This window comes from Ranitomeya variabilis, chromosome 8 (genome assembly GCF_051348905.1).
Source record: "Ranitomeya variabilis isolate aRanVar5 chromosome 8, aRanVar5.hap1, whole genome shotgun sequence".
NCBI lineage: Eukaryota > Metazoa > Chordata > Amphibia > Anura > Dendrobatidae > Ranitomeya > Ranitomeya variabilis.
The window spans coordinates 173,602,323-173,629,663 of record NC_135239.1 but is presented as its reverse complement, the minus strand read 5'-3'; the positions used below and the strand labels follow the sequence as shown (position 1 = coordinate 173,629,663).

The window sequence follows — 27,341 nt, the reverse complement described above, 5'->3', positions numbered from 1 at the left end:
CACACATATATATATATATATATATACACACTCACTGGCCAATTTATTAGGTACACCTGTCCAACTTCTTGTTAACACTTAATTTCTAATCAGCCAATCACATGGCGGCAACTCAGTGCATTTAGGCATGTAGACATGGTCAAGACAATCTCCTGCAGTTCAAACCGAGCATCAGTATGGGGAAGAAAGGTGATTTGAGTGCCTTTGAACGTGGCATGGTTGTTGGTGCCAGAAGGGCTGGTCTGAGTATTTCAGAAACTGCTGATCTACTGGGATTTTCACGCACAACCATCTCTAGGGTTTACAGAGAATGGTCCGAAAAAGAAAAAAAATCCAGTGAGCGGCAGTTCTGTGGGCGGAAATGCCTTGTTGATGCCAGAGGTCAGAGGAGAATGGGCAGACTGGTTCGAGCTGATAGAAAGGCAACAGTGACTCAAATCGCCACCCGTTACAACCAAGGTAGGCCTAAGAGCATCTCTGAACGCACAGTGCGTCGAACTTTGAGGCAGATGGGCTACAGCAGCAGAAGACCACACCGGGTACCACTCCTTTCAGCTAAGAACAGGAAACTGAGGCTACAATTTGCACAAGCTCATCGAAATTGGACAGTAGAAGATTGGAAAAACGTTGCTTGGTCTGATGAGTCTCGATTTCTGCTGCGACATTCGGATGGTAGGGTCAGAATTTGGCGTAAACAACATGAAAGCATGGATCCATCCTGCCTTGTATGGAGCATCTTTGGGATGTGCAGCCGACAAATCTGCGGCAACTGTGTGATGCCATCATGTCAATATGGACCAAAATCTCTGAGGAATGCTTCCAGCACCTTGTTGAATCTATATACACTGTATATATATATATCCATAACACAGAGTATACTGTTACACCACGGTATAGTCTGATCATACACTGTATATATATACCTATAACACAGAGTATACTGTTACACCACGGTATAGTCTGATCATACACTGTATATATATACCTATAACACAGAGTATACTGTTACACCACGGTATAGTCTGATCATACACTGTATATATATATACCTATAACACAGAGTATACTGTTACACCACGGTATAGTCTGATCATACACTGTATATATATATATCCATAACACAGAGTATACTGTTACACCACGGTATAGTCTGATCATACACTGTATATATATATATATATATATATATATATATATATATATATATATATATATATATATATATATATATATATCCATAACACAGAGTATACTGTTACACCACGGTACAGTCTGATCATACACTGTATATATATACCTATAACACAGAGTATACTGTTACACCACGGTATAGTCTGATCATACACTGTATATATATATATATCCATAACACAGAGTATACTGTTACACCACGGTATAGTCTGATCATACACTGTATATATATACCTATAACACAGAGTATACTGTTACACCACGGTATAGTCTGATCATACACTGTATATATATACCTATAACACAGAGTATACTGTTACACCACGGTATAGTCTGATCATACACTGTATATATATATACCTATAACACAGAGTATACTGTTACACCACGGTATAGTCTGATCATACACTGTATATATATATATCCATAACACAGAGTATACTGTTACACCACGGTATAGTCTGATCATACACTGTATATATATATATATATATATATATATATATATATATATATATATATCCATAACACAGAGTATACTGTTACACCACGGTACAGTCTGATCATACACTGTATATATATATCCATAACACAGAGTATACTGTTACACCACGGTATAGTCTGATCATACACTGTATATACAGGTCCTTCTCAAAAAATTAGCATATAGTGTTAAATTTCATTATTTACCATAATGTAATGATTACAATTAAACTTTCATATATTATAGATTCATTATCCACCAACTGAAATTTGTCAGGTCTTTTATTGTTTTAATACTGATGATTTTGGCCTACAACTCCTGATAACCCAAAAAACCTGTCTCAATAAATTAGCATATTTCACCCGTCCAATCAAATAAAAGTGTTTTTTAATAACAAACAAAAAAAACATCAAATAATAATGTTCAGTTATGCACTCAATACTTGGTCGGGAATCCTTTGGCAGAAATGACTGCTTCAATGCGGCGTGGCATGGAGGCAATCAGCCTGTGACACTGCTGAGATGTTATGGAGGCCCAGGATGCTTCAATAGCGGCCTTAAGCTCATCCAGAGTGTTGGGTCTTGCGTCTCTCAACTTTCTCTTCACAATATCCCACAGATTCTCTATGGGGTTCAGGTCAGGAGAGTTGGCAGGCCAATTGAGCACAGTAATACCATGGTCAGTAAACCATTTACCAGTGGTTTTGGCACTGTGAGCAGGTGCCAGGTCGTGCTGAAAAATGAAATCTTCATCTCCATAAAGCATTTCAGCCGATGGAAGCATGAAGTGCTCCAAAATCTCCTGATAGCTAGCTGCATTGACCCTGCCCTTGATGAAACACAGTGGACCAACACCAGCAGCTGACATGGCACCCCACACCATCACTGACTGTGGGTACTTGACACTGGACTTCAGGCATTTTGGCATTTCCTTCTCCCCAGTCTTCCTCCAGACTCTGGCACCTTGATTTCCGAATGACATGCAAAATTTGCTTTCATCAGAAAAAAGTACTTGGGACCACTTAGCAACAGTCCAGTGCTGCTTCTCTGTAGCCCAGGTCAGGCGCTTCTGCCGCTGTTTATGGTTCAAAAGTGGCTTTACCTGGGGAATGCACGGTGGCTCTGGATGTTTCCACACCAGACTCAGTCCACTGCTTCCTCAGGTTCCCCAAGGTCTGGAATCGGTCCTTCTCCACAATCTTCCTCAGGGTCCGGTCACCTCTTCTCGTTGTACAGCGTTTTCTGCCACATTGTTTCCTTCCAACAGACTTACCATTGAGGTGCCTTGATACAGCACTCTGGGAACAGCCTATTTGTTGAGAAATTTCTTTTTGGGTCTTACCCTCTTGCTTTAGGGTGTCAATGATGGCCTTCTTGACATCTGTCAGGTCGCTAGTCTTACCCATGATGGGGGTTTTGAGTAATGAACCAGGCAGGGAGTTTTTAAAAGCCTCAGGTATCTTTTGCATGTGTTTAGAGTTAATTAGTTGATTCAGAAGATTAGGGTAATAGGTCGTTTAGAGGACCTTTTCTTGATATGCTAATTTATTGAGACAGGTTTTTTGGGTTATCAGGAGTTGTATGCCAAAATCATCAGTATTAAAACAATAAAAGACCTGACAAATTTCAGTTGGTGGATAATGAATCTATAATATATGAAAGTTTAATTGTAATCATTACATTATGGTAAATAATGAAATTTAACACTATATGCTAATTTTTTGAGAAGGACCTGTATATCCATAACACAGAGTATACTGTTACACCACGGTACAGTCTGATCACACTCTGTATATATCTATACCTATAACAGAGTATACTGTTACACCACGGTATAGTCTGATCATACACTGTATATATATATATATACCTATAACACAGAGTATACTGTTACACCGCGGTACAGTCTGATCATACACTGTATATATATACCTATAACACAGAGTATACTGTTACACCGCGGTACAGTCTGATCATACACTGTATATATATACCTATAACACAGAGTATACTGTTACACCACGGTATAGTCTGATCACACACTGTATATATATATATATATTGTAGCGTTTCACCCGCTACGGGTCTTGGGGATACTCGCTTGAGACATGGTATAGTCCATTTCATTACAGCCATGAAACGTTAGACAGTTCACGTAGCAGATAAGGCTTCTCTGCTGTATATTATAATCCCGTTGTCCGGGGTTACCTCTCAGAAGTTCCAGTTCTTACACTGACTTCAGGTCAGTCCCAGGTCCTCAACACAGACCGTCCAGGTCTACGGTCTCCAGGTGCTTCCAGGACGACTCCACTCCCAGGAGTCTCCAACACCAACCGTCCGTGCTATGTCCAGCACGCAGGCTCTCCAGCGTGGAATGGTCTCTGTGTGCTTCCAGGACGTCCCCACTTGGAACCATCCAACACACAGGCCATTCTGCAGTGTCCTGCCAGGACACACGGAAGTGTGTCCACCCTGACAGACACCAACATGCTCACTCAATCTCTCTCTGCTACCATGTGCTACACACACCTCCTTTACATAGGTGTAACCACACCCAGGTACCTGTCACATGGCTAGTCAGGTGAGCGTGACATCACCACAGGTCCTTACACACAAAACCATCTTATGTGTTCAGACACGCCTCTTTGGCTGGGTTTGTAGGTGACTGAACCCACCCATCTCTGCGATACATACCATCCATCATTTATAGGACCAGTCGCTATGCTACAATATATATACCTATAACACAGAGTACACTGTTACACTGCGGTACAGTCCGAGATCACACACTGTATATATATATATATATATATATACAGCATATATATATATATATATATATATATATATATCTATAACACAGTGTATACTGTTATAACACAGAGTATACTGTTACACTGCGGTACAGTCTGATTACACTATATATATATATATATATATATATATATATATATATACATATATATATATATATATATATATATATATATATATATATATATATATATATATACTGTGTATATATATATATATATATATATAGTGACAAAACACTCCGGGATCGCCTTTGCTGGGGTCAAAGGTCACGTGGTTTGTGCATTGAACTCTGAGGCGACAGCAGGTTTCCAAGTTGACTGACCTCAGGTCAGGTTTATTAAAGTGAAAGCAAATACAGAAAACAAAACATAAAAATAAATCCTAGCCTGTCCGGCGCTAACTAAACAAATACGTTGCTATCTAACAACTGGGGGGGCTTCTCCCTCCCAGCTAACATTACACAGATCATGAGCACAGCTCTCACTCACGTTTGTCTCACACAGACAGGCATTCTGTGTGCCTCAGGCTGACGCTGAAAACCTCCAGTTGGTCATCCTTTATTCCTACACTTATTAACCCCTGAGTATCCTGAAAATACTGAGCGGCCTAATTCACACAGGACAAGTACCTGGGCGAGATATACCTGCCCCCGACTACCAGACCGACATGACTCTTACAATATATATATATATATATATATATATATATATATATATATATATATATATATATATATATATATATATATATATATATATATATATATATATATACACCTATAAGACAGAGTATACTGTTACACTGCGGTACAGTCTGTTTTTTCTGTATTTTCATGACTATTAAAATTGTAAATTCACACTGAAGGTATCAAAACTATGAATTAACACAATTATTGTGGAATTATATACTTAAAAAAAACGTGTGAAACAACTGAAATTATGTCTTATATTCTAGGTTCTTCAAAGTAGCCACCTTTTGCTTTGATGACTGGTTTGCACACTCTTGGCATTCTCTTGATGAGCTTCAAGAGGTAGTCACCGGGAATGGTCTTCCAACAATCTTGAAGGAGTTCCCAGAGATGCTTAGCACTTGGCCCTTTTGCCTTCACTCTGCGGTCCAGCTCACCCCAAACCATCTCGATTGGGTTCATGTCTGGTGACTGTGGAGGCTCGGTTATCTGGCGTAGCACCCCATCACTCTCCTTCTTGGTCAAATAGCCCTTACACAGCCTGGAGGTGTGTTTGGGGTCTTTGTCCTGTTGAAAAATAAATGATGGTCCAACTAAACGCAAACCGGATGGAATAGCATGCCGCTGCAAGATGCTGTGGTAGCCATGCTGGTTCAGTATGCCTCAATTTTGAATAAATCCCCAACAGTGTCACGCCCCCACACCATCACACCTCCTCCTCCATGCTTCACGGTGGTAACCAGGCATGTAGAGTCCATCCGTTCACCTTTTCTGCGTCGCACAAAGACATGGTGGTTGGAACCAAAGATCTCAAATTTGGACTCATCAGACCAAAGCACAGATTTCTCCTGGTCTAATGTCCATTCCTTGTGCTCTTTAGCCCAAACAAGTCTCTTCTGCTTGTTGCCTGTCCTTAGCAGTAGTTTCCTAGCAGCTATTTTACCATGAAGGCCTGCTGCACAAAGTCTCCTCTTAACAGTTGTTGTAGAGATGTGTCTGTTGCTAGAACTCTGTGTGGCATTGACCTGGTCTCTAATCTGAGCTCCTGTTAACCTGTGATTTCTGAGGCTGCTGACTCGGATAAACTTATCCTCAGAAGCAGAGGTGACTCTTGGTCTTCCTTTCCTGGGACGGTCCTCATGTGAGCCAGTTTCTTTGTAGCACTTGATGGTTTTTGCCACTGCACTTGGGGACACTTTCAAAGTTTTCCCAATTTTTCGGACTGACTGACCTTAATTTCTTAATGTAATGATGGCCACTCGTTTTTCTTTACTTAGCTGCTTTTTTCTTGCCATAATAATACAAATTCTAACAGTCTATACAGTAGGACTATCAGCTGTGTATCCACCAGACTTCTGCTCAACACAACTGATGGTCCCAACCCCATTTATAAGGCAAGAAATCCCACTCATTAAACCTGACAGGGCAAACCTGTGAAATGAAAACCATTCCCGGTGACTACCTCTTGAAGCTCATCAAGAGAATGCCAAGAGTGTGCAAAGCAGTCATCAAAGCAATAGGGGACTACTTTGAAGAACCTAAAATATAAGACATAATTTCAGTTGTTTCACACTTTTTTGTTAAGTATATAATTCCACATGTGTTAATTCATAGTTTTGATGCCTTCAGTGTGAATGCACAATTTTCATAGTCATGAAAATACAGAATAATCTTTAAATGAGAAGGTGCGTCCAAACTTTTGGTCTGTACTGTGTATATAAATATATATATATATATCTACTATATAATTGTCTAAGGGTCACTTCCGTCTTTCTGTCTGTCCTTCTGTCTGTCACGGATATTCATTGGTCGCGGCCTCTGTCTGTCATGGAAATCCAAGTCGCTGATTGGTCGTGGCAAAACGCCCACGACCAATCAGCGACGCGCACAGTCCGGAAGAAAATGGCCGCTCCTTACTCCCCGCACTCAGTGCCCGGCGCCCGCATACACCCCTCCAGTCACCGCTCACACAGGGTTAATGCCGGCGGTAACGGACCGCGTTATGCCGCGGGTAACGCACTCCGTTACCGCCGCTATTAACCCTGTGTGACCAAGTTTTTACTATTGACGCAGCCTATGCAGCGTCAATAGTAAAAACATCTAATGTTAAAAATAATAAAAAAAATAAAAAATCATTAGATACTCACCTTCCGCCGCCTTTCCCGCTCCTCGCGATGCTCCGGCCGGTCCATGCAAGCGGCACGTTCCGGTGGCAAGGATGGTCTGGGAGAAGGACCTGCCATGACGTCACGGTCATGTGACCGCGACGTCATCACAAGTCCTGTGCGCCTGCGCGAGCAGGACCTGCCGTGATGTCACGGTCATGTGACCACGATACGGTCATGTGACCGCGACATCATCACAGGGCCTGCGCGAAAAGGACCTGCCATGACGTCACGGTCATGTGACCGCGACGTCATCACACCCTGGGACCGGAAGCAGCCGCCTGCACCCCACACAGGCGACAGAACTACAACGCGCCTGCAGAAGGTGAGTATATGTTTATTTTTTATTTTTTTAACCTGTGACATACGTGGATGGCAATATACTACGTAGCTGGGCAATATACTATGTGGCTGGGCAATATACTACGTGACTCTGTGCTGTATACTACGTCACTGGGCAATATACTACGTGGCTCTGTGCTGTATACTATGTCACTTAGCAATATACAACGTCACTGGGCAATATTCTACGTCGCTGGGCAATATACTACGTAGCTGGGCAATATACTACGTCGCTGGGCAATATACTACGTCACTGGGCAATATACTACGTGGCTGGGCAATATACTATGTGGCTCTGTGCTGTATACTACGTCACTGGGCAATATACTACTTGGCTCTGTTCTGTATACTACGTCACTGGGCAATATACTACGTCGCTGGGCAATATACTACGTCGCTGGGCAATATACTACGTCGCTGGGCAATATACTACATCGCTGGGCAATATACTACATCGCTGGGCAATATACTATGTGGCTCTGTGCTGTATACTACGTGGCTGGGCAATATACTACGTCACTGGGCAACATACTACGTGGCTGGGCAATATACTACGTGGCTGGGCAATATACTACGTCACTGGGCAATATACTACGTCGCTGGGCAATATACTACGTCGCTGGGCAATATACTACGTCGCTGGGCAATATACTACATCACTGGGCAATATACTACATCGCTGGGCAATATACTATGTGGCTCTGTGCTGTATACTACGTCGCTGGGCAATATACTACGTGGCTGGGCAATATACTACGTCACTGGGCAATATACTACGTGGCTGGGCAATATACTACGTGGCTGGGCAATATACTACGTGGCTGGGCAATATACTACGTGACTGGGCAATATACTACGTGGCTGGGCAATATACTACGTGGCTGGGCAATATACTACGTCACTGGGCAATATACTACGTGGCTGGGCAATATACTACGTCACTGGGCAATATACTACGTGGCTGGGCAATATACTATGTGGCTGGGCAATATACTACGTGGACATACATATTCTAGAATACCCGATGCGTTAGAATCGGGCCACCATCTAGTATATATATAAATATATATATATATTTATATATATATATATATATATATATACACCTATAACACAGAGTATACACTGTTACACTGCGGTACATGTTGTGAATTCTGCTCTTGGGCTCCCTCCGGTGGTTGTAAGTGGTAGCGCTGCTGTCTCTGAATCGCAGCATTTATCAGGTGTGTTCACTTTTTGTAATTTTGACTGGGCTATTTAGTCTTGCTTCACCCTTTAGTCAGTGCCAGTTGTCCATTGTTCCTGGAGGATTCACATCTCTGCCTGGTCTCTCCTGCTTTGCGGTTCTTTTCATCAAAGATAAGTTCTGGCCTTGATTTTTTGCTGTCCACATGCTGTGGCCTTATTGTTCAGTTTTTTTTCCATGTTTTTTTGTCTTGTCCAGCTTGGTCTGTATAAGGATTTGTTTAGCCAAGCTGGTATCTCTGGAGATGCAGATATACCCTCCATATCTTTAGTTAGCTGTGGAGTTTTTGTATTTTCTGTGGTGGATATTTTCTAGTGTTTTAATACTGACCGCATAGTACTCTGTCCTATCCTTTCTATTTAGCTAGAAGTGGCCTCCTTTGCTAAATTCTGATTTCAGTCTGTGTATGTTTTTTCCCTCTCCTCTCACAGTCAATATTTGTGGGGGGGCTGCCTATCCTTTGGGAATTTTCTCTGAGGCAAGATAGTTTTCCCTTTTCTATCTCTAGGGGTAATTAGTCCTCTGGCTGTGTCGAGGTGTCTAGGATTGGTAGGTACATTCCACGGCTACTTCTAGTTGCAGTGTTAAGTTCAGGGTCTGCGGTCAGTACAGGTACCACCTTCTCCAGAGTACGTCTCATGCTGCTCTTAGGCCACCAGATCATAACAGTACAACTGGCCCACAATGAGTTAACCGCATCTCAGAAGAAGGGAAGGAAAGTGCTGAGCCATTTTTTTTTTTCCTGTAGTCTGTTGTGTTTTTTTTTTTTTTCTTCCCTCTTTACCTCTGGGTGGCTCAGGAGTTCGGCGCTGGTATGGATGTTCAGGCATTGGCTTCTCGTGTGGATCAACTTGCTGCTAGAGTACAGGGTATTTCCGATTATATCGTTCAGACTCCGGTTTTAGAGCCTAGAATTCCAACTCCTGATTTGTTTTTTGGGGATAGGTCCAAATTTCTGAGCTTTAAAAATAACTGTAAACTGTTTTTTGCTCTGAAGCCCCGTTCCTCTGGTGATCCCATCCAGCAGGTTAAAATTGTTATATCTCTGCTGCATGGTGACTCCCAGGATTTGGCAATTGCCCTGGAACCTGGGAATCCGGCCTTGTTTAATGTTGACACCTTTTTCCAGGCACTCGGGTTATTGTATGATGAACCTAATTCAGTGGATCATGCTGAGAAGACCTTGTTGGCCCTGTTTCAGGGTCAAGAAGCGGCAGAATCATATTGCCAGAAGTTTAGAAAATGGCCTGTACTGACTAAATGGAATGAGGATGCCTTGGCGGCAATCTTCAGAAAGGGTCTTTCTGAATCCGTTAAAGATGTTATGGTGGGGTTCCCCACGCCTGCTGGTCTGAGTGATTCTATGTCTCTGGCCATTCAAATTGATCGGCACTTGCGCGAGCGCAGAGTTGTGGACACTATGGCATTGTCTTCCAAGCGGAGTCCTGAGCCTATGCAGTGTGATAGGATTGTGTCTAGAGCTGAACGACAAGGATTCAGACGTCAGAATAGGTTGTGTTTTTACTGCGGCGATTCTGCTCATGTTATTTCTGATTGCCCTAAGCGTACCAAGAGAATCGCTAGTTCTGTTACCATCAGTACTGTACAACCTAAATTTCTGTTATCTGTGACCCTGATCTGCTCATTATCGTCATTTTCTGTCATGGCATTTGTGGATTCAGGCGCCACTCTAAACTTAATGGACTTAGAATTTGCCAGACGTTGTGGTTTCCCCTTGCAGCCTTTGCAGAGTCCTATTCCTTTGAGGGGCATTGATGCTACACCGTTGGCTAAAAATAAACCTCAGTTTTGGACACAGCTGACCATGTGTATGGCGCCAGCCCATCAGGAAGATTGTCGTTTTCTGGTGTTGCATAATTTGCATGATGCTATTGTGCTGGGTTTCCCATGGTTACAGGTGCATAATCCGGTATTAGATTGGAAATCTATGTCTGTGACTGGTTGGGGTTGTCAGGGGGTTCATGGTGACGTTCCTTTGATGTCAATTGCCTCCTCCCCCTCTTCTGAAATTCCCGAGTTTTTGTCTGATTTCCAGGATGTATTCAATGAGCCCAAGTCCAGTTCCCTTCCACCGCATAGGGACTGTGATTGTGCTATTGACTTGATTCCAGGCTGTAAGTTCCCTAAGGGCCGACTTTTCAACCTGTCTGTGCCAGAACATACCGCCATGCGGAGCTATGTTAAGGAGTCCTTGGAGAAGGGGCATATTCAGCCATCTTCTTCACCATTGGGAGCAGGTTTTTTTTTGTTGCCAAAAAAGATGGCTCCTTGAGACCCTGTATTGATTATCGCCTCTTGAATAAGATCACGGTCAAATTCCAATACCCTTTGCCTTTGCTTTCTGATCTGTTTGCTAGGATTAAGGGGGCTAGTTGGTTTACTAAGATTGACCTTCGAGGGGCATATAATCTTGTTCGTATTAAGCAGGGTGACGAATGGAAAACTGCATTTAATACGCCCGAAGGCCATTTTGAATACCTTGTGATGCCATTTGGACTCTCTAATGCTCCATCTGTGTTTCAGTCCTTCATGCATGATATATTTCGGAATTATCTTGATAAATTCATGATTGTATATTTGGATGATATTTTGATTTTTTCAGATGTTTGGGAGTCTCATGTGAAACAAGTCAGGATGGTATTTCAGATCCTTCGTGATAATGCCTTGTTTGTGAAGGGGTCTAAGTGCCTCTTTGGAGTACAGAAGATTTCTTTTTTGGGCTTCATTTTCTCTCCCTCATCTATAGAGATGGATCCGGTTAAGGTTCAGGCCATTCATGATTGGATCCAGCCCACATCCGTGAAGAGCCTTCAGAAATTTTTGGGCTTTGCTAATTTTTATCGCCGTTTCATTGCCAACTTCTCCAGTGTGGTTAAACCCCTGACCGATTTGACGAAGAAGGGCGCTCATGTGACGAATTGGTCCTCTGCGGCTGTTTCTGCCTTTCAGGAGCTTAAACGCCGATTTACTTCTGCCCCTGTGTTGCGTCAGCTGGATGTTTCTCTTCCTTTTCAGGTTGAGGTTGACGCTTCTGAGATTGGGGCAGGGGCCGTTTTGTCTCAGAGGAATTCTGATGGTTCCTTGATGAAACCGTGTGCCTTCTTTTCTCGAAAGTTTTCCCCTGCGGAATGCAATTATGATGTCGGCAATCGTGAGTTGTTGGCTATGAAGTGGGCATTTGAGGAGTGGCGACATTGGCTTGAGGGGGCCAATCACCGTATTGTGGTCTTGACCGATCATAAGAATCTGATTTACCTCGAGTCTGCCAAACGGCTGAATCCTAGACAGGCCCGATGGTCCCTGTTTTTCTCCCGTTTTGATTTTGTGGTCTCGTATCTTCCGGGTTCTAAGAATGTTAAGGCTGATGCCCTCTCTAGGAGCTTTTTGCCTGATTCTCCTGTGGTCCTTGAGCCAGTCGGTATTCTGAAGGATGGGGTGATTGTTTCTGCCATCTCCCCTGATTTACGACGGGTTCTTCAGGAATTTCAGGCTGATAAACCTGACCGCTGTCCAGTGGGGAAACTGTTTGTTCCTGACAGATGGACTAGTAAAGTGATTTCGGAGGTTCATTGTTCTGTGTTGGCTGGTCATCCTGGGATTTTTGGTACCAGAGATTTGGTTGGTAGGTCCTTTTGGTGGCCTTCTTTGTCATGGGATGTGCGTTCTTTTGTGTAGTCCTGTGGGACTTGTGCGCAGGCCAAGCCTTGCTGTTCCCGCGCTAGTGGGTTGCTTTTGCCTTTGCCGGTCTCTGAGAGGCCTTGGACGCATATTTCTATGGATTTTATTTCGGATCTTCCGGTTTCCCAGAGGATGTCAGTTATCTGGGTGGTTTGTGACCGGTTTTCTAAGATGGTTCATTTGATACCTTTGCCTAAGTTGCCTTCCTCTTCCGATTTGGTTCCGTTGTTTTTTCAGCATGTGGTTCGTTTGCATGGCATTCCGGAGAATATTGTGTCCGATAGAGGTTCCCAGTTTGTTTCTAGGTTTTGGCGGGCCTTTTGTGCTAGGCTGGGCATTGATTTGTCTTTTTCTTCCGCATTTCATCCTCAGACAAATGGCCAAACCGAGCGAACTAATCAGACTTTGGAAACTTATTTGAGATGCTTTGTGTCTGCTGATCAGGATGATTGGGTGGCTTTCTTGCCATTGGCCGAGTTTGCCCTTAATAATCGGGCTAGTTCTGCTACCTTGGTTTCACCCTTCTTTTGTAACTCTGGTTTTCATCCTCGTTTTTCTTCGGGGCAGGTTGAGCCTTCTGATTGTCCTGGGGTGGACTCTGTGGTTGACAGGTTGCAGCAAATTTGGGCTCATGTTGTTGACAATTTGGTGTTGTCTCAGGAGGGGGCTCAGCGTTTTGCTAACCGTCGTCGGTGTGTTGGTTCCCGGCTTCGGGTTGGGGATTTGGTCTGGTTGTCTTCCCGTCATGTCCCTATGAAGGTTTCTTCCCCTAAGTTTAAGCCTCGGTTTATTGGCCCTTATAGGATTTCTGAGATTATCAATCCAGTGTCTTTTCGTTTGGCCCTTCCAGCCCCTTTTTCCGTCCATAATGTTTTTCATAGATCTTTGTTGCGGAAATATGTGGTGCCCGTTGTTCCCTCTGTTGATCCTCCTGCCCCGGTGTTGATTGATGGGGAGTTGGAGTATGTGGTTGAGAAGATTTTGGATTCTCGTTTTTCGAGGCGGAAGCTTCAGTATCTTGTCAAATGGAAGGGTTATGGCCAGGAGGATAATTCTTGGGTTGTTGCCTCCGATGTTCATGCTGATGATTTGGTTCGTGCCTTTCATTTGGCTCGTCCGGATCGGCCTGGGGGCTCTGGTGAGGGTTCGGTGACCCCTCCTCAAGGGGGGGGTAATGTTGTGAATTCTGCTCTTGCGCTCCCTCCGGTGGTTGTAAGTGGTAGCGCTGCTGTCTCTGAATCGCAGCATTTATCAGGTGTGTTCACTTTTTGTAATTTTGACTGGGCTATTTAGTCTTGCTTCACCCTTTAGTCAGTGCCAGTTGTCCATTGTTCCTGGAGGATTCACATCTCTGCCTGGTCTCTCCTGCTTTGCAGTTCTTTTCATCAAAGATAAGTTCTGGCCTTGATTTTTTGCTGTCCACATGCTGTGGCCTTATTGTTCAGTTTTTTTTTCCATGTTTTTTTGTCTTGTCCAGCTTGGTCTGTATAAGGATTTGTTTAGCCAAGCTGGTATCTCTGATGATGCAGATTTACCCTCCATATCTTTAGTTAGCTGTGGAGTTTTTGTATTTTCTGTGGTGGATATTTTCTAGTGTTTTAATACTGACCGCATAGTGCTCTGTCCTATCCTTTCTATTTAGCTAGAAGTGGCCTCCTTTGCTAAATTCTGATTTCAGTCTGTGTATGTTTTTTCCCTCTCCTCTCACAGTCAATATTTGTGGGGGGGCTGCCTATCCTTTGGGAATTTTCTCTGAGGCAAGATAGTTTTCCCTTTTCTATCTCTAGGGGTAATTAGTCCTCCGGCTGTGTCGAGATGTCTAGGGAGCGCTAGGTACATTCCACGGCTACTTCTAGTTGCGGTGTTAAGTTCAGGGTCTGCGGTCAGTACAGGTCCCACCTTCTCCAGACTACGTCTCATGCTGCTCTTAGGCCACCAGATCATAACAGGTACAGTCTGATCACATACTGTATATATATATATATCTCTTGAAGAAAATATGCGGCAGCACTCACTGATCGTGGAGTGATCAAAGTCCTTTATTCAAAACATGTAACAAGACATCTTCATGGCTCGGGGGTGTGCATTGACAGCAGGAGTGTGCAGGGATCGACGACGGCCATTTCGCGCTGTATCTAGCGCTTCTACGGGTCCATGGAGCACCCGTAATCAGCAGTAAGGAGTTCAGCTGTTCAAGCATGTAATTTGTTTGCTTCCCTGCAGATCCTGGTTGTGCTGCTCTATATACAGGCTTCATTATTTTTGGTTTTGTGTGTATATATATATATATATATATATATATATATATATATATATATATATATATTTATATATAGTATATACCTATAACACAGAGTATACTGTTACACTGAGGTAGTCTGATCACACACTGATAATATATACACACACACAGACACACACACTTACACACACACACACACACACATATATACATACCTAATTTGGATTTTTTTTTCTACCCATTTTCCAGTACATTATATGGTAAGATGTGTCATTCGCAACTACAAAAAAAGCAAGCCCTCATATAGCTATAGTGAAGGGAATATAGAAAAGTTATGTCTCTTGGAAAAAGGGGAGAAAAAATGACAAATGTGCGAAAGTGAAAAATGGCTCGGTCCTGTAATGGTTAAAGTATTCTGTTTATTTCAACACTAGATGGTAGCCCGATTCTAACGCATCGGGTATTCTAGAATATCTATGTAGTTTATTTATGAAGATTTTAGAATAATACATTGAATACAAAGGATTTGGCCGGCCGCTACCAATTAGCGAAGCGTGGTTCAAATCCCGCGCCAATTCGTGGCCGGACTGCGCCTGTCGCTGATTGTTCGTGGCCGGCCATGTAGTATATAACAGCCCACGTAGTAAATAGCACAGCCACGTAGTATATTGCACAGCCACGTAGTATATAGCACAGCCACGTAGTATATAGCACAGCCACGTAGTATATAGCACAGCCACGTAGTATATAGCACAGCCACGTAGTATATAGCACAGCCACGTAATATATAGCACAGCCCATGGAGTATATAGCACAGCCCACGGAGTATATAGGACAGCCACGTAGTATATAACACAGCCCACGGAGTATATAGCACAGCCACGTAGTATATAGCACATCCACGTAGTATACAGCACAGCCCACGGAGTGTATAACAGCCCACATAGCATATAACACAGCCATGTAGTTTATAACAGCCAACGTAGCATATAACACAGCTCACGTAGTATAAAACACAGCCCACGCAGTGTATAACACAGCCCACATAGTGTATAACACAGGCCACGTAGTGTATAACAGCCCATGTAGTGTATAACACAGCCCACGTAGTGTATAACACAGGCCAGGTAGTGTATAACACAGGCCACTTAGTGTATAACACAGCCCACGTATATTGCACAGCCCAGGTAGTATATAGCACAGCCAACGCAGTATATTGCACAGGCCACATAGTACATTGCACAGCCCACGTAGTACATTGCACAGCCCACGTAGTATATTGCACAGCCCACGTAGTATATTGCACAGCCCACACAGTATATTGCACAGCCCACGTAGTACATTGCACAGCCCACGTAGTATATTGCACAGCCCACATAGTATATTGCACAGCCCACACAGTATATAGCACAGCCCACGCAGTATATAGCACAGCCCACGCAGTATATTGCACAGCCCGCGCAGTATATAGCACAGCCCGCGCAGTATATAGCACAGCCCACGCAGTATATAGCACAGCCCACGCAGTGTATTGCACAGCCCACGTAGTATATTGCACAGCCCACACAGTATATAGCACAGCCCACGCAGTATATTGCACAGCCCAAGCAGTATATTGCACAGCCCACGCAGTATATAGCAGAGCCCACGTAGTACATTGCACAGCCCAAGCAGTATATTGCACAGCCCACGCAGTATATAGCACAGCCCACGTAGGACATTGCTCAGCCCAAGCAGTATATTGCACAGCCCATGTAGTATATTGCACAGCCCACGCAGTATATAGCACAGCCCATGTAGTATATTGCACAGCCCACACAGTATATTGCACAGCCCACGCAGTACATTGCACAGCCCCCGTAGTATATTGCACAGCCCATGCAGTATATAGCAATGTGGGCATCATATCCTTGTTAAAAAAAAATAATTAAAATAAAAAATAGTTATATACTCACCTTCCGTTGGCCCCGGATCCAGGCGAAGCGTTTACCGATGCTCCTCGCGCGCTCCGGTCCCAAGAGTGCATTGCGGTCTCGCGAGATGATGACGTAGCGGTCTCGCGAGACCGCTACGTCATCATCTCGCGAGACCGCAATGCATGGAGCGGTCACCGGAGCTTCGCAAGGAGCGGGAAAGGCCGGTTCTGGATGCGGGGGCCGACGGACGGTGAGTATATAACGATTTTTTATTTTTTTAAATTATTTTTAACATTAGATCTTTTTACTATTGATGCCGCATAGGCAGCATCAATAGTAAAAAGTTGGTCACACAGGGTTAATAGCAGCGGTAACAGAGTGCGTTACCCGCGGCATAACGCGGTCCGTTACCACTGCCATTAACCCTGTGTGAGCGCTGAGTGGAGGGGAGTATGGGCCAGGCACTGACTGCGGGGAGTAAGGAGCGGCCATTTTGCCACTGGACTGTGCCCGTCGCTGATTGGTTGTGGCCGTTTTGCCGCGACCAATCAGGAACTTGGATTTCCATGACAGACAGAGGCCGCGACCAATGAATATCCGTAACAGACAGACAGAAGGACAGACGGAAGTGACCCTTAGACAATTATATAGTAGACTAGATGGTGGCCCGATTCTAACGCATCGGGTATTCTAGTATATGCATGTCCACTTAGTATATTGGCCAGCCACGTAGTACATTGCCCAGCCACAAAGTATATTGCCCAGCCACGTAGTATATTGCCCAGCCACGTAGTATATTGCCCAGCCACGTAGTATATTGCCCAGCCACGTAGTATATTGCCCAGCCACGTAGTATATTGCCCAGCCACATGTAATGCTGCTGCTGCAATAAAAAAAAAAAAAAGACATACTCACCTCTCGTCGCTGCTCCTCCGCGTCCCGTCTCTCCGCACTGACTGTTCAGGCAGAGGGCGGCGCGCACACTAATACGTCATCGCGCCCTCTGACCTGCACAGTCACTGCAAGAGAACGGGAAGACGGAGCTGCGCCCGGCGGATGGAACGTGGACAGGTGAATATTAAATACTCAGCTGCTCCTGGCTTCCGGTACCAGGGTGTGATGACGTTGCGGTCACGTGACCGTGACGTCATGGCAGGTCCTTCTCGTCCAGCACCTGTGATGACGTCGGTCACATGACCGTGTCGCGGTCACATGATCGTGACGTCACGGCAGGTCCTTCGTGCGCAGGACTTGTAATGACGTCGCGGTCACATGACCGTGACGTCATGGCAGGTCCTTCTCCCAGACCATCCTTGCTACCGGAACGTGCCGCTTGCATGGACCGGCCGGAGCCGCGGCGCAAGGTGAGTATATAATGCTTTTTTATTTTAATTTTATTATTTTTAACATTAGATGTTTTTACTATTGACGCTGCATAGGCTGCATCAATAGTAAAAACTTGGTCACACAGGGTTAATAGCGGCGGTAACGGAGTGCGTTACCCGCGGCATAACGCAGTCCATTACCGCCGGCATTAACCCTGTGTGAGTGGTGACCGGAGGGGTTACGCGGGCGCCGGGCACTGAGTGCGGGGAGTAAGGAGCGGCCATTTTCTTCCGGACTGTGCGCGTCGCTGATTGGTTGTGGCAATGGTCGTGGGCGTTTTGCCACGACCAATCAGACACTTGGATTCCATGACAGACAGAGGCCGCGACCAATGAATATCCGTGACAGACAGAAGGACAGACAGAAAGACGGAAGTGACCTTTAGACAATTGTATAGTAGATTACTCGATTTTTGACAGTTTCTATCACTTTACACATTTTTGATAAACACTTGTCAATGATCTCTAGTGTAGACTCCCTGAATAACCGGATTCTAGCGGAAATCCCTGATGGAGCCATTTAGTCTGCAGGACGAACAATGTCGGTATGGAGGCCCGATAGTCGAAAGTGACTCGGGTGCCGGCGGGGCGCAGTCAGCCGGCTGTATAAATAGGACAGAGGTCAGACTGGCCGGCAGCTCTCCTGACCAAAGGGTGACAGCTACATATGTTTCTGTGCAGCATCACACGCGGGCTTGCTGCGGCCAGTCTGAGCATGGCGGTCCAGTTTCTGTGATCGTCTGAGTGCGCCTTTACACTAGTGAATGGCTCCATCAGAATCCCGTTTTTTAGGGATTCCAGTGGAAATCCCAGCTCAGTGTTCAGCTGAGAACATTGTGCCTAAACCTAGCATTAGGGGATGTGCACACTGGACTGTGTGTGATCCACAGTAGCAAAAAATGCTGCAGTATTCATTTGCCGAAATGCAACCTTTCATGGTGTCAATGAAAGCGTTGGGTCGCCATGCAAAAAAAAAAAGCCCTCACATAGGAAAAATGAAAACATTAACCGTCTCAAAAATATGGTGACACAAATCCAATTTTATAAACGAAATTCTGAATTTGTTTCCATCCCATAAAAAAAAATAATAAATTACTAATAATTGTAATAATAATATATAATAATAAATAATAATAATAAAAAAACTTTCCATGTCTTTCCCATAGTATGTGATTAAGAAACTGAGCCTCCGCAACGCTCCTCGCAGAGAACGGAAAGCGGCCGAGCAAGAGGCGCAGCTGCTCTCTCAGCTGAAGCATCCCAACATTGTGGCATATAAGGAATCGTGGGAGGGTGACGATGGCCTGCTCTACATCGCCATGAGCTTCTGTGAAGGGGGAGACTTGTACCACAAACTTAAGGAACAAAAAGGCAAACATCTTCCAGAAAGCCAAGTAGTGGAGTGGTTTATTCAGATCACCATGGCACTACAGGTAGCGTAAAAAAAGAGTTTTAGGCAACTTTTTGTGCCTTGATGATAATTGTCTTTGGGGTGTGAGGACAAGCTCCAAGTGTATTTGGGCACTTAGGTGTCCTCTGTGCGCCCTGTCCTTGGATCCACAAGATGTCTCATTCTGTAATGGTCTCCTTAGTACCAGTGATCTCTGATATTGGCCCAGTTTTACTGGTGCTTACGCCATTGTAGTAATACGTTGGGTCCGTTTCACCCGTCCGACATTCACTATCCGAGTTCTGACCACACTGTACAGACTGGCCTCCTACATGGCTGTCGAGGTCAGATCAGGAGACCTGCTATCAGTCCACACATCGCGGTCCGTACTCAGACCATGAATGTCAAACGTGTAAAACCGGCTTTAGTGGCAATGTCACCTAGTTTACTGGTGTCTTTTGTGATCATAGTTCTCCATTGTTGACCTGAATTTTATTAACTCTTAAATGACTAGGCCTGTTTGGGCTTTATAAGGAATCTATCATCAGAAAATAGACCTATTGTTGAAATCATGTTTTTGTGTTAAATATATTTTTACATTTTGGGGCATCTTTTATTTATGCATTTATTAATTTTTCAATATCACAATCTGTATGAAAAATAAAAAAAATAGAAATCATGCAATTTTCACACTAAGCATTGTGGCTTTTTTGTTTAGACTTTTAAACGTTTTGCCGTTTCAGGAAACAACACATGTAAATTAGCTACAATCCAAAATAGTCAGATCCTGATCTTATCGTTTGTATTAAAGTACCTGATGAGCCTGTGTAAGGCAGACAGCAGGGTCAGCTGTGACAATGTCTATTGTGAGTAATGGTCTTGTGTTATCAGCTGTCATTGTAATTCTTCCTCTGAAGATAATGAGCCTGCTGAAAACTCTGCTTGACAGGAAAAAAGTATGAGTCTAAAATAAGTCTTAGTGGCCAGTGTGAAAATTGCAAGAGTACTAATTCTGTTTTTTTTATAAAGATCATTATGTGGAAAAAAAGCATTGAATTTTTTTAAAATGCATGTAACAGAAAAAAATGTCTAGGAAGGTAATCACTATAGAATTAAAATGGTTGCTACCTTGTTCCACTGACAGAAACCTGTCCTAGAATTTTGATAGTACAGGTGCCTGTGAACATGTGCAGAAGGAAGCGTCATTGCTGTGATCTGGAAATACTTAAACTTTGTATTGTCATTCTAAAAGACACGGTGGACAGACAGAAAGGCCTCTTCTTACCTCAGCCCCTCTGGTATCTCCAGTATTAGATTAATTAGACAGGGTGGACAACAGTGTGAGCAGCCTCTTCTTCCCTCAGTGCTCCTAGTATCTCCAGTATTAGATCACATGGGCAGCAGTGTGAGCAGCTTCTTCTTCCCTCAGCGCTGTAGTATTAAATCAGATAGACAGGGTGGACAGCAGTGTGAGCAGCCTTTTCTTACCACAGCACTCTTATTATCTCCTGTATTAAATCAGATAGACAGGGTGGACAGCAGTGTTAATAACTTCTTCTTACCCTAGCACCCCTGGTATATCTAGTAGTAGATCAGACAGACATTATGGACAGCACTATGAGCAGCCTCTTCTTACCTCTGTACCCCTGTTATCTTCAGTATTAGATCAGAAAGATATGGTGGACAGCAGTGTGAGCAGCCTCTTCTTACCTCAGCACTGCTGATATCTCCAGTATTAGATCAGGGTGGAAAGCAGTGTGAGCAGTCTCTTCTTACCTCAACACCCTTAGTATCTCCTGTATTAGATAAGATAGGCAGGGGCGGCAGTGTGAGCAGCCTCTTCTTATCTCAGCACCCCTGATATCTCTAATATTAGATCAGAAAGATATGGACAGCAGTGTGAGCAGCCTCTTATTACCTCAGCACCCCGATACCTCCAATATTAGATAAGATAGACACGGGGCAGTAGTGTGAGCAGCCTCTTCTTCCCTCAGCACCCCAATACCTCCAATATTAGATAAGATAGACACGGGGCAGTAGTGTGAGCAGCCTCTTCTTTCCTCAGCGCACCTGATACCTCCAATATTAGATAAGATAGACACAGGGCGGCAGTGTGAGCAGCCTCTTCTTCCCTCAGCGCACCTGATACCTCCAATATTAGATAAGATAGACACAGGGCAGCAGTGTGAGCAGCCTCTTCTTCCCTCAGCGCACCTGATACCTCCAATATTAGATAAGATAGACACAGGGCAGCAGTGTGAGCAGCCTCTTCTTCCCTCAGCGCACCTGATACCTCCAATATTAGATAAGATAGACACAGGGCAGCAGTGTGAGCAGCCTCTTCTTACCTGTGCACTCCTTGTATCTCTGTTATTAGATCAGAATATCCACTAGGAACACCTTCCCACACATGAAGGGAGGGGCAGTGCTTTCTATTGCACATGTTCAGAGGTATCTGTCCTATTTATATATATATTTATATGTATTTTTTGTGACACACGGAGCTATTTTTTTTTGTTATCTTTTTACTAGAGTTCTTTCTTTTTTAAGGTGCACCTGTCAGCTGATTCATGTTGCCCAAACCTCATTCAGCGTAAAGTATATTGCTCTCTGAAATGCTCCATCTTTTCAGAGAAGGTATAGTTAGAAGATCTAACCTGAGACCAGACTAGACCGGCTCCTCCCAGCGCTGCTCCTAGTGAGTGACCGATATCTCGCTCTGAGAGAGACCTGTCAATCACCGGTAGCAGCGCTGAGAAAAGCCGGCTAGTGGGTTGTGCCAGACTAGTCTCAACCTCTTACTTTGGTCTGGAGCGTTTCAGAGAAAACCATTACTCGTGCAGTCAGTTGCCCCTTCATGCTGCCCGTGGCTTAGGCAGTATGAATCAGCTAACGGGTTATATATTATTTCAGCTACCTGTACAAAAAGAGTTTACAAACTGTAGTTCTTTATTCTTGAAATGTGACATAAAAATACCATTTTGAAATTCTCTCCTTTATATTGGTTGTGTGGTACTTATGTGTGATGGGAGTGGTTATAACAATTGTTGGCCTGAGCTTTTATTTCTTTTATATGAATTTAATTTTATATCTTTTTGTGTATTTATATGTATTATTGGTATATAATATGTTCACTAAAAGGTAAAAGAAGTCTGGTCGACATTTACACTCATGGCAGAGAACCGCCTCCTGTCCAGTCTTTAGTCACTGGCATTGCTGATAAGCTTTGCCCTGCCAGTGGGGCATCGGGCAATATGTGATCACCAGGTCTACTTTTTTCTCTGTTCACTACATAGCACTCATTAAAGGGGTTTTCTAGGACTTTTTTTTTTTTTACCATGACAAGTAGCTGCTAACAGGGGCAGCCAGCTGCCTGTTCTACCTGGTGCCAACTGAGAGCGGTCACTGACCGCTCCTGCCAGCGATTCAGCTGTTCAACATCAACAGGGCAACTCTTCTTCTTTTGGGCTGCACTGTCAGCACTGCATAACTCACAGCGACATGTGGATTGACTGTTGGCTCCCCGCATTTAGGCAGCAGGGAGCCGGCTATCAATCAGCACAGTGTCGGCAGTCACCGCTCGTCAACAGAGTACAGCAGAAGAGAAACGCTGCTTTGTCTACGTGACATCAGTGGAAGCTGCAGAACCGATCAGTGACCGCTCTGTGCCAGTATAGATCGGCGCTGGGCAGATCAGATATGTAATTAACAACCTGTAGTAGTGATGGAATCCCCCTGTAAACACTACATAGAATTCACAAGAGAAGAAACATATCATTATAAATTCCATTTATCTTCTCAGAAGGCAGGTACAATGTAGGAGGTTTACTGCAACAATGTCCTAAGACTTCGCTGTAACTGGGTTAACCAATCTAGTTTTGCGAGTCTGAGCATTCAGCTGATCCTTTTTGCACTTATAAAGCTGTGTTATGCAATGTCCTTATCACTGTCTGCCATTAACATTGTTCCATCCTCTTTTCGCAGTATTTACACAATCTGCATATTATGCATCGAGACTTGAAAACGCAGAATATTTTCCTGACTAAATCGAACATCATCAAAGTAGGAGACCTGGGGATTGCCCGGGTCCTGGATAGCCAGTATGACATGGCCAGCACTCTCATTGGGACCCCTTACTATATGAGCCCAGAGCTGTTTTCTAATCAGCCATATAATTATAAGGTACTGACCCATTTACTATACATTATTAACCTCCATTTGTATTAAAGGGACATGATTTTGCTACCTAATCTGTCAGCAGCATAGTGTAGAGACAGATACAATTATTCCAGGGATGTGTCACTTACTGGGCTGCTTGCTGTAGTTTAAATAAAATCAGTTTTATCAGACAGAGATCACTATTAGAGAAGTAGTAAACTTGCTGCCATGTAGTCCTCCATATTCATGAGCTCTATGTATAAACCCGCCCCCACCTCTAACTGGCAGCTTTCTGCTTATGCACAGTGTACACAGAAAACTGCCAGTCAGTGGTGTGGGCGGGTTTATACAGAGCTTAGCAGTCAGAGAACTGCTAGATCTGCGGCAGACAAAGCTGTGATTTTTTTTCAAAACTGCAGCAAGCAGCCCAGTTAGTGACACATTGCTGGAATTAGGGTCTCTGCCCCTACATCATGCTCCTCTCACATGGGTTATCAAAAACTTGGTGAAAGATTCCCTTCCAAGAGCAGGGTAGCTTATCGGTGGGTGTCCAACCTTTGAGACCCATACTTATTGGCAGAACAGACATTTTTGATCCCCGACAGGGCCCGTTTATGCTTGTTATGAAATGCAGACGCAGTTTGGATGCCCAGCCGCCTCTCCATTAGTTCTCTATGGGGCTGCTGGAAAAAGCCGAGTGTGGTGCTCCGCAGCCCCCTAGGGAATGAATGTAGGGGCACTCTTGCATGCATGTCTTCACTGAACAACCCCTTTAAGTTCTTTCTAATGAAACTCTGTTTTTCCTGTATACAGTATTTTTTTGCATGTCAGCACAGTCATTGTATCCTTAGGATCACGTTACATGTTTGAAAGCCAAAACTAGAGACAATAGTAACCAATGCCTTCTTACGCTGTCACCTTTCAGTCTGATGTGTGGGCCCTTGGGTGCTGTGTGTACGAAATGGCGACTCTAAAGCACGCCTTCAATGCCAAGGATATGAACTCGTTAGTATATCGGATCATCGAAGGAAAGGTAACTTCTAAAACCGTGGTTACAATCGCAATAATATATTAAGTTCTCATTTATTACACAATTAGGTTGCTAAAATATAGATCTGTTACTAAGGACCAATCAGTGTCCTATCCTAAGAATGTTTCTGCCCTACAAGAGTTATTGCGGATTAGCCCCTGACATTATTTGGGGGATTATATCTTCTGCTACATGCTATCCCTAGATCATTCTTCTCCTAATTGATTGCCCTGATGTCAGCTTTTATTTGGGATTCATTACCTGTCCATCATCACCATAAAACCCCCCATACACATTAGACTAATGTCTGCCAAACCTTCCTGACAGTCTAATGCCTATTGGTATTTATTGTCCTGGTTGTTAAGGATCCAGGATGTCCAATTTCGGACCGCCGATCCTTTTGTTTTCCCAGAGATAAGCCGCACCGCACATGTCTGGCAGCCGCTCCCTCTTAGAGAACATGTGAGTGCGCAGCCTAGCGAACACTCCTGTGTATGGGAGAGGTGGCCGATATGGCTGCCAGTTGACCGGTCGGGTGAGCTGTCAATCTGCCCATAACCACCTAATGGTTATGGTGGGCTTTCTTGTCACAGAGGGGCTGCAGTGCCAGACTTTCATCTGTATCTTGCTGTATGTTGGGTGCACATTGTTATTGGGTGGCAGCCTCCACTCTAACAAAAGACAAATATCTTTTGAGTCAACATTTTGACTTGTCCAACTTGTGGCCCTTGTTGGCTTTGTGCTCCTGGAGGTTGATTCTCATACATAAGGTGGACAACCAGATCTGGAAGGAGTCTTGGGATATTCCTGACTACAGAGATGATGCCTCAGAATAGAAGAACCCTATGTTCTCTAAACTACAAGATCTTGAGGGTACTATGTTTTGGTAGGGGCATGGAATCCTTTTTGCTAATAGGCAGATATACGGATAATTATCTTTTGTCATCTACCCAGATCTAGGCGAGATGTGTGCCCCTGTCTGACTGCGGCATGCACTTCTCTTCAAATGTTCTAACATTAATAGGAACATCTCTGAATATACCATAATTTATATCATCAAAACACAATGGCCCCGAGGAACAGTATCTACCTTATGCACCTTTTTCCTGAAAGAGTCGCAAATCTTTACTCATTGGAGCGAGCTAGCAAGAGGCCATAGAGTCTCATCTACTGGTTTCTCCCTTAAAGCACCACTCCAGTGTTTTTTTTATTGTACAGCTGGAGTGGTGCTTTATATGCAGTTCCCCTGGCCTCGATCATATGCTCGCCTGAAGCCGCCTTCATCGTTTTCCAGCGTTGCTCCCGTTGGTCTCCGGTGAAAAGTGACAGCTCAAGTGTTTCGTGGAACTGTGTGGAGGTCACTTATCAATATAAGGCCTTGTTCACACGATCCTTTTTTCCCTGCGAATTTTTCAGGTCCTGATTTGTGAAAACCGCAGTGCAAAACCTGCGGTGGTTTTCACTGCGGTTTTCAGTCCTTTTTCTACTGCGGATTCCACTGCGGGTTTCCAGCTGCTTTTTCCTATTGGTGCAGGTGGAAAACAGCAGCGGAATCCGCAGAAAGAATTGACATGGTACTTCTTTTTTTCCGCAGAAAATCAGCGCGGATTTTCCGGCGGAAAAAAGGATCGTGGGAACAGCGTTTTTTTTTTCCATTGGGTAACATTGTACTGTACCCTGCATGGAAAAAGGATGCGGATCCGCAGCTGCAAATCCGCTGCGGATCCGCAGTAAAAACCGCATCGTGTGAACATAGCCTAAGTCTATGGCAGCCTCGTTCTAGCTCTCATAGGTTTGCATTGACAGCTTGTGACGTAGCTTCTGACTTCTGGCCAGTCAAAAAGATGGCACCAGAGCGGTGCTGAAAATGGTGAATACGCCAGAGGGTGAGTGTATGACTGGGGGCAGGGTACCTACATTTAAAGCGCCACTCCAGCAATGAAAAAAAAACCTTGCTTTAACAAGTCATATGCTGATTAAATGAAATCTAGTACATCTGTGCCATGTATCTTACAGACTGCATAAAATGAACCAGTTTCCTCCCTTGAGGGGCCGTAGATGTCAAAAGTCGCCACCTTTTGACATTTGATATGGGAGAACTCTTTTGTCAAAGCTTTTCAAGAGAAAGTCCTAATGGTCCTCTCAGTCTTGGTAGACCCAACAAGAACTAATTATCCCAGGAGTTTGCCTTCTGGAATTAATACAAAAACACATAGCGTGGGGGAGGGTGGCACAACCACAGGGGCATTTGCCCCAGGTGCCAATGTCTATGGAGGCTCATGATCCAGTAGTGTCTTGATTCATTACCAAGGGCTGCTTTTACATTTTCACACTTTCTCCTACGCCTCATTGGGGGACACAGGACCATGGGTGTATGCTGCTGCCACTAGGAGGACACTAAGTAAACAGAAAGATTAACTCCTCCTCTGCAGTATACACCCCTTCACTGGATACAATTTCAACCAGTTCTTGCTTAGTGTCTGTAGGAGGCACTTGGGTCTGTTTTTTTCAGACCCCAACTTTATTTTAATTTTTGATTTTTAATTTTACGTAAATTTTTATTTTTTATCTAACGGAGTGAAGGGGGCG

General features: G+C 44.0%; 1 protein-coding gene across 3 annotated transcripts in view; it reads left to right on the top strand.

The window, feature by feature from the left end:
* The window catches only part of NEK4 (NIMA related kinase 4), a 93,360-nt gene that overhangs the window by 16,570 nt on the left and 49,449 nt on the right, over positions 1 to 27,341 (top strand). For all 3 annotated transcript variants that reach the window (XM_077276944.1, XM_077276947.1, XM_077276946.1), the window contains exons 2-4: positions 19,341 to 19,607; positions 23,549 to 23,746; positions 24,648 to 24,755. In XM_077276944.1, coding sequence (XP_077133059.1) covers positions 19,341 to 19,607; positions 23,549 to 23,746; positions 24,648 to 24,755 — 573 coding nt within the window. The remainder of the gene's footprint in view (positions 1 to 19,340; positions 19,608 to 23,548; positions 23,747 to 24,647; positions 24,756 to 27,341) is intronic.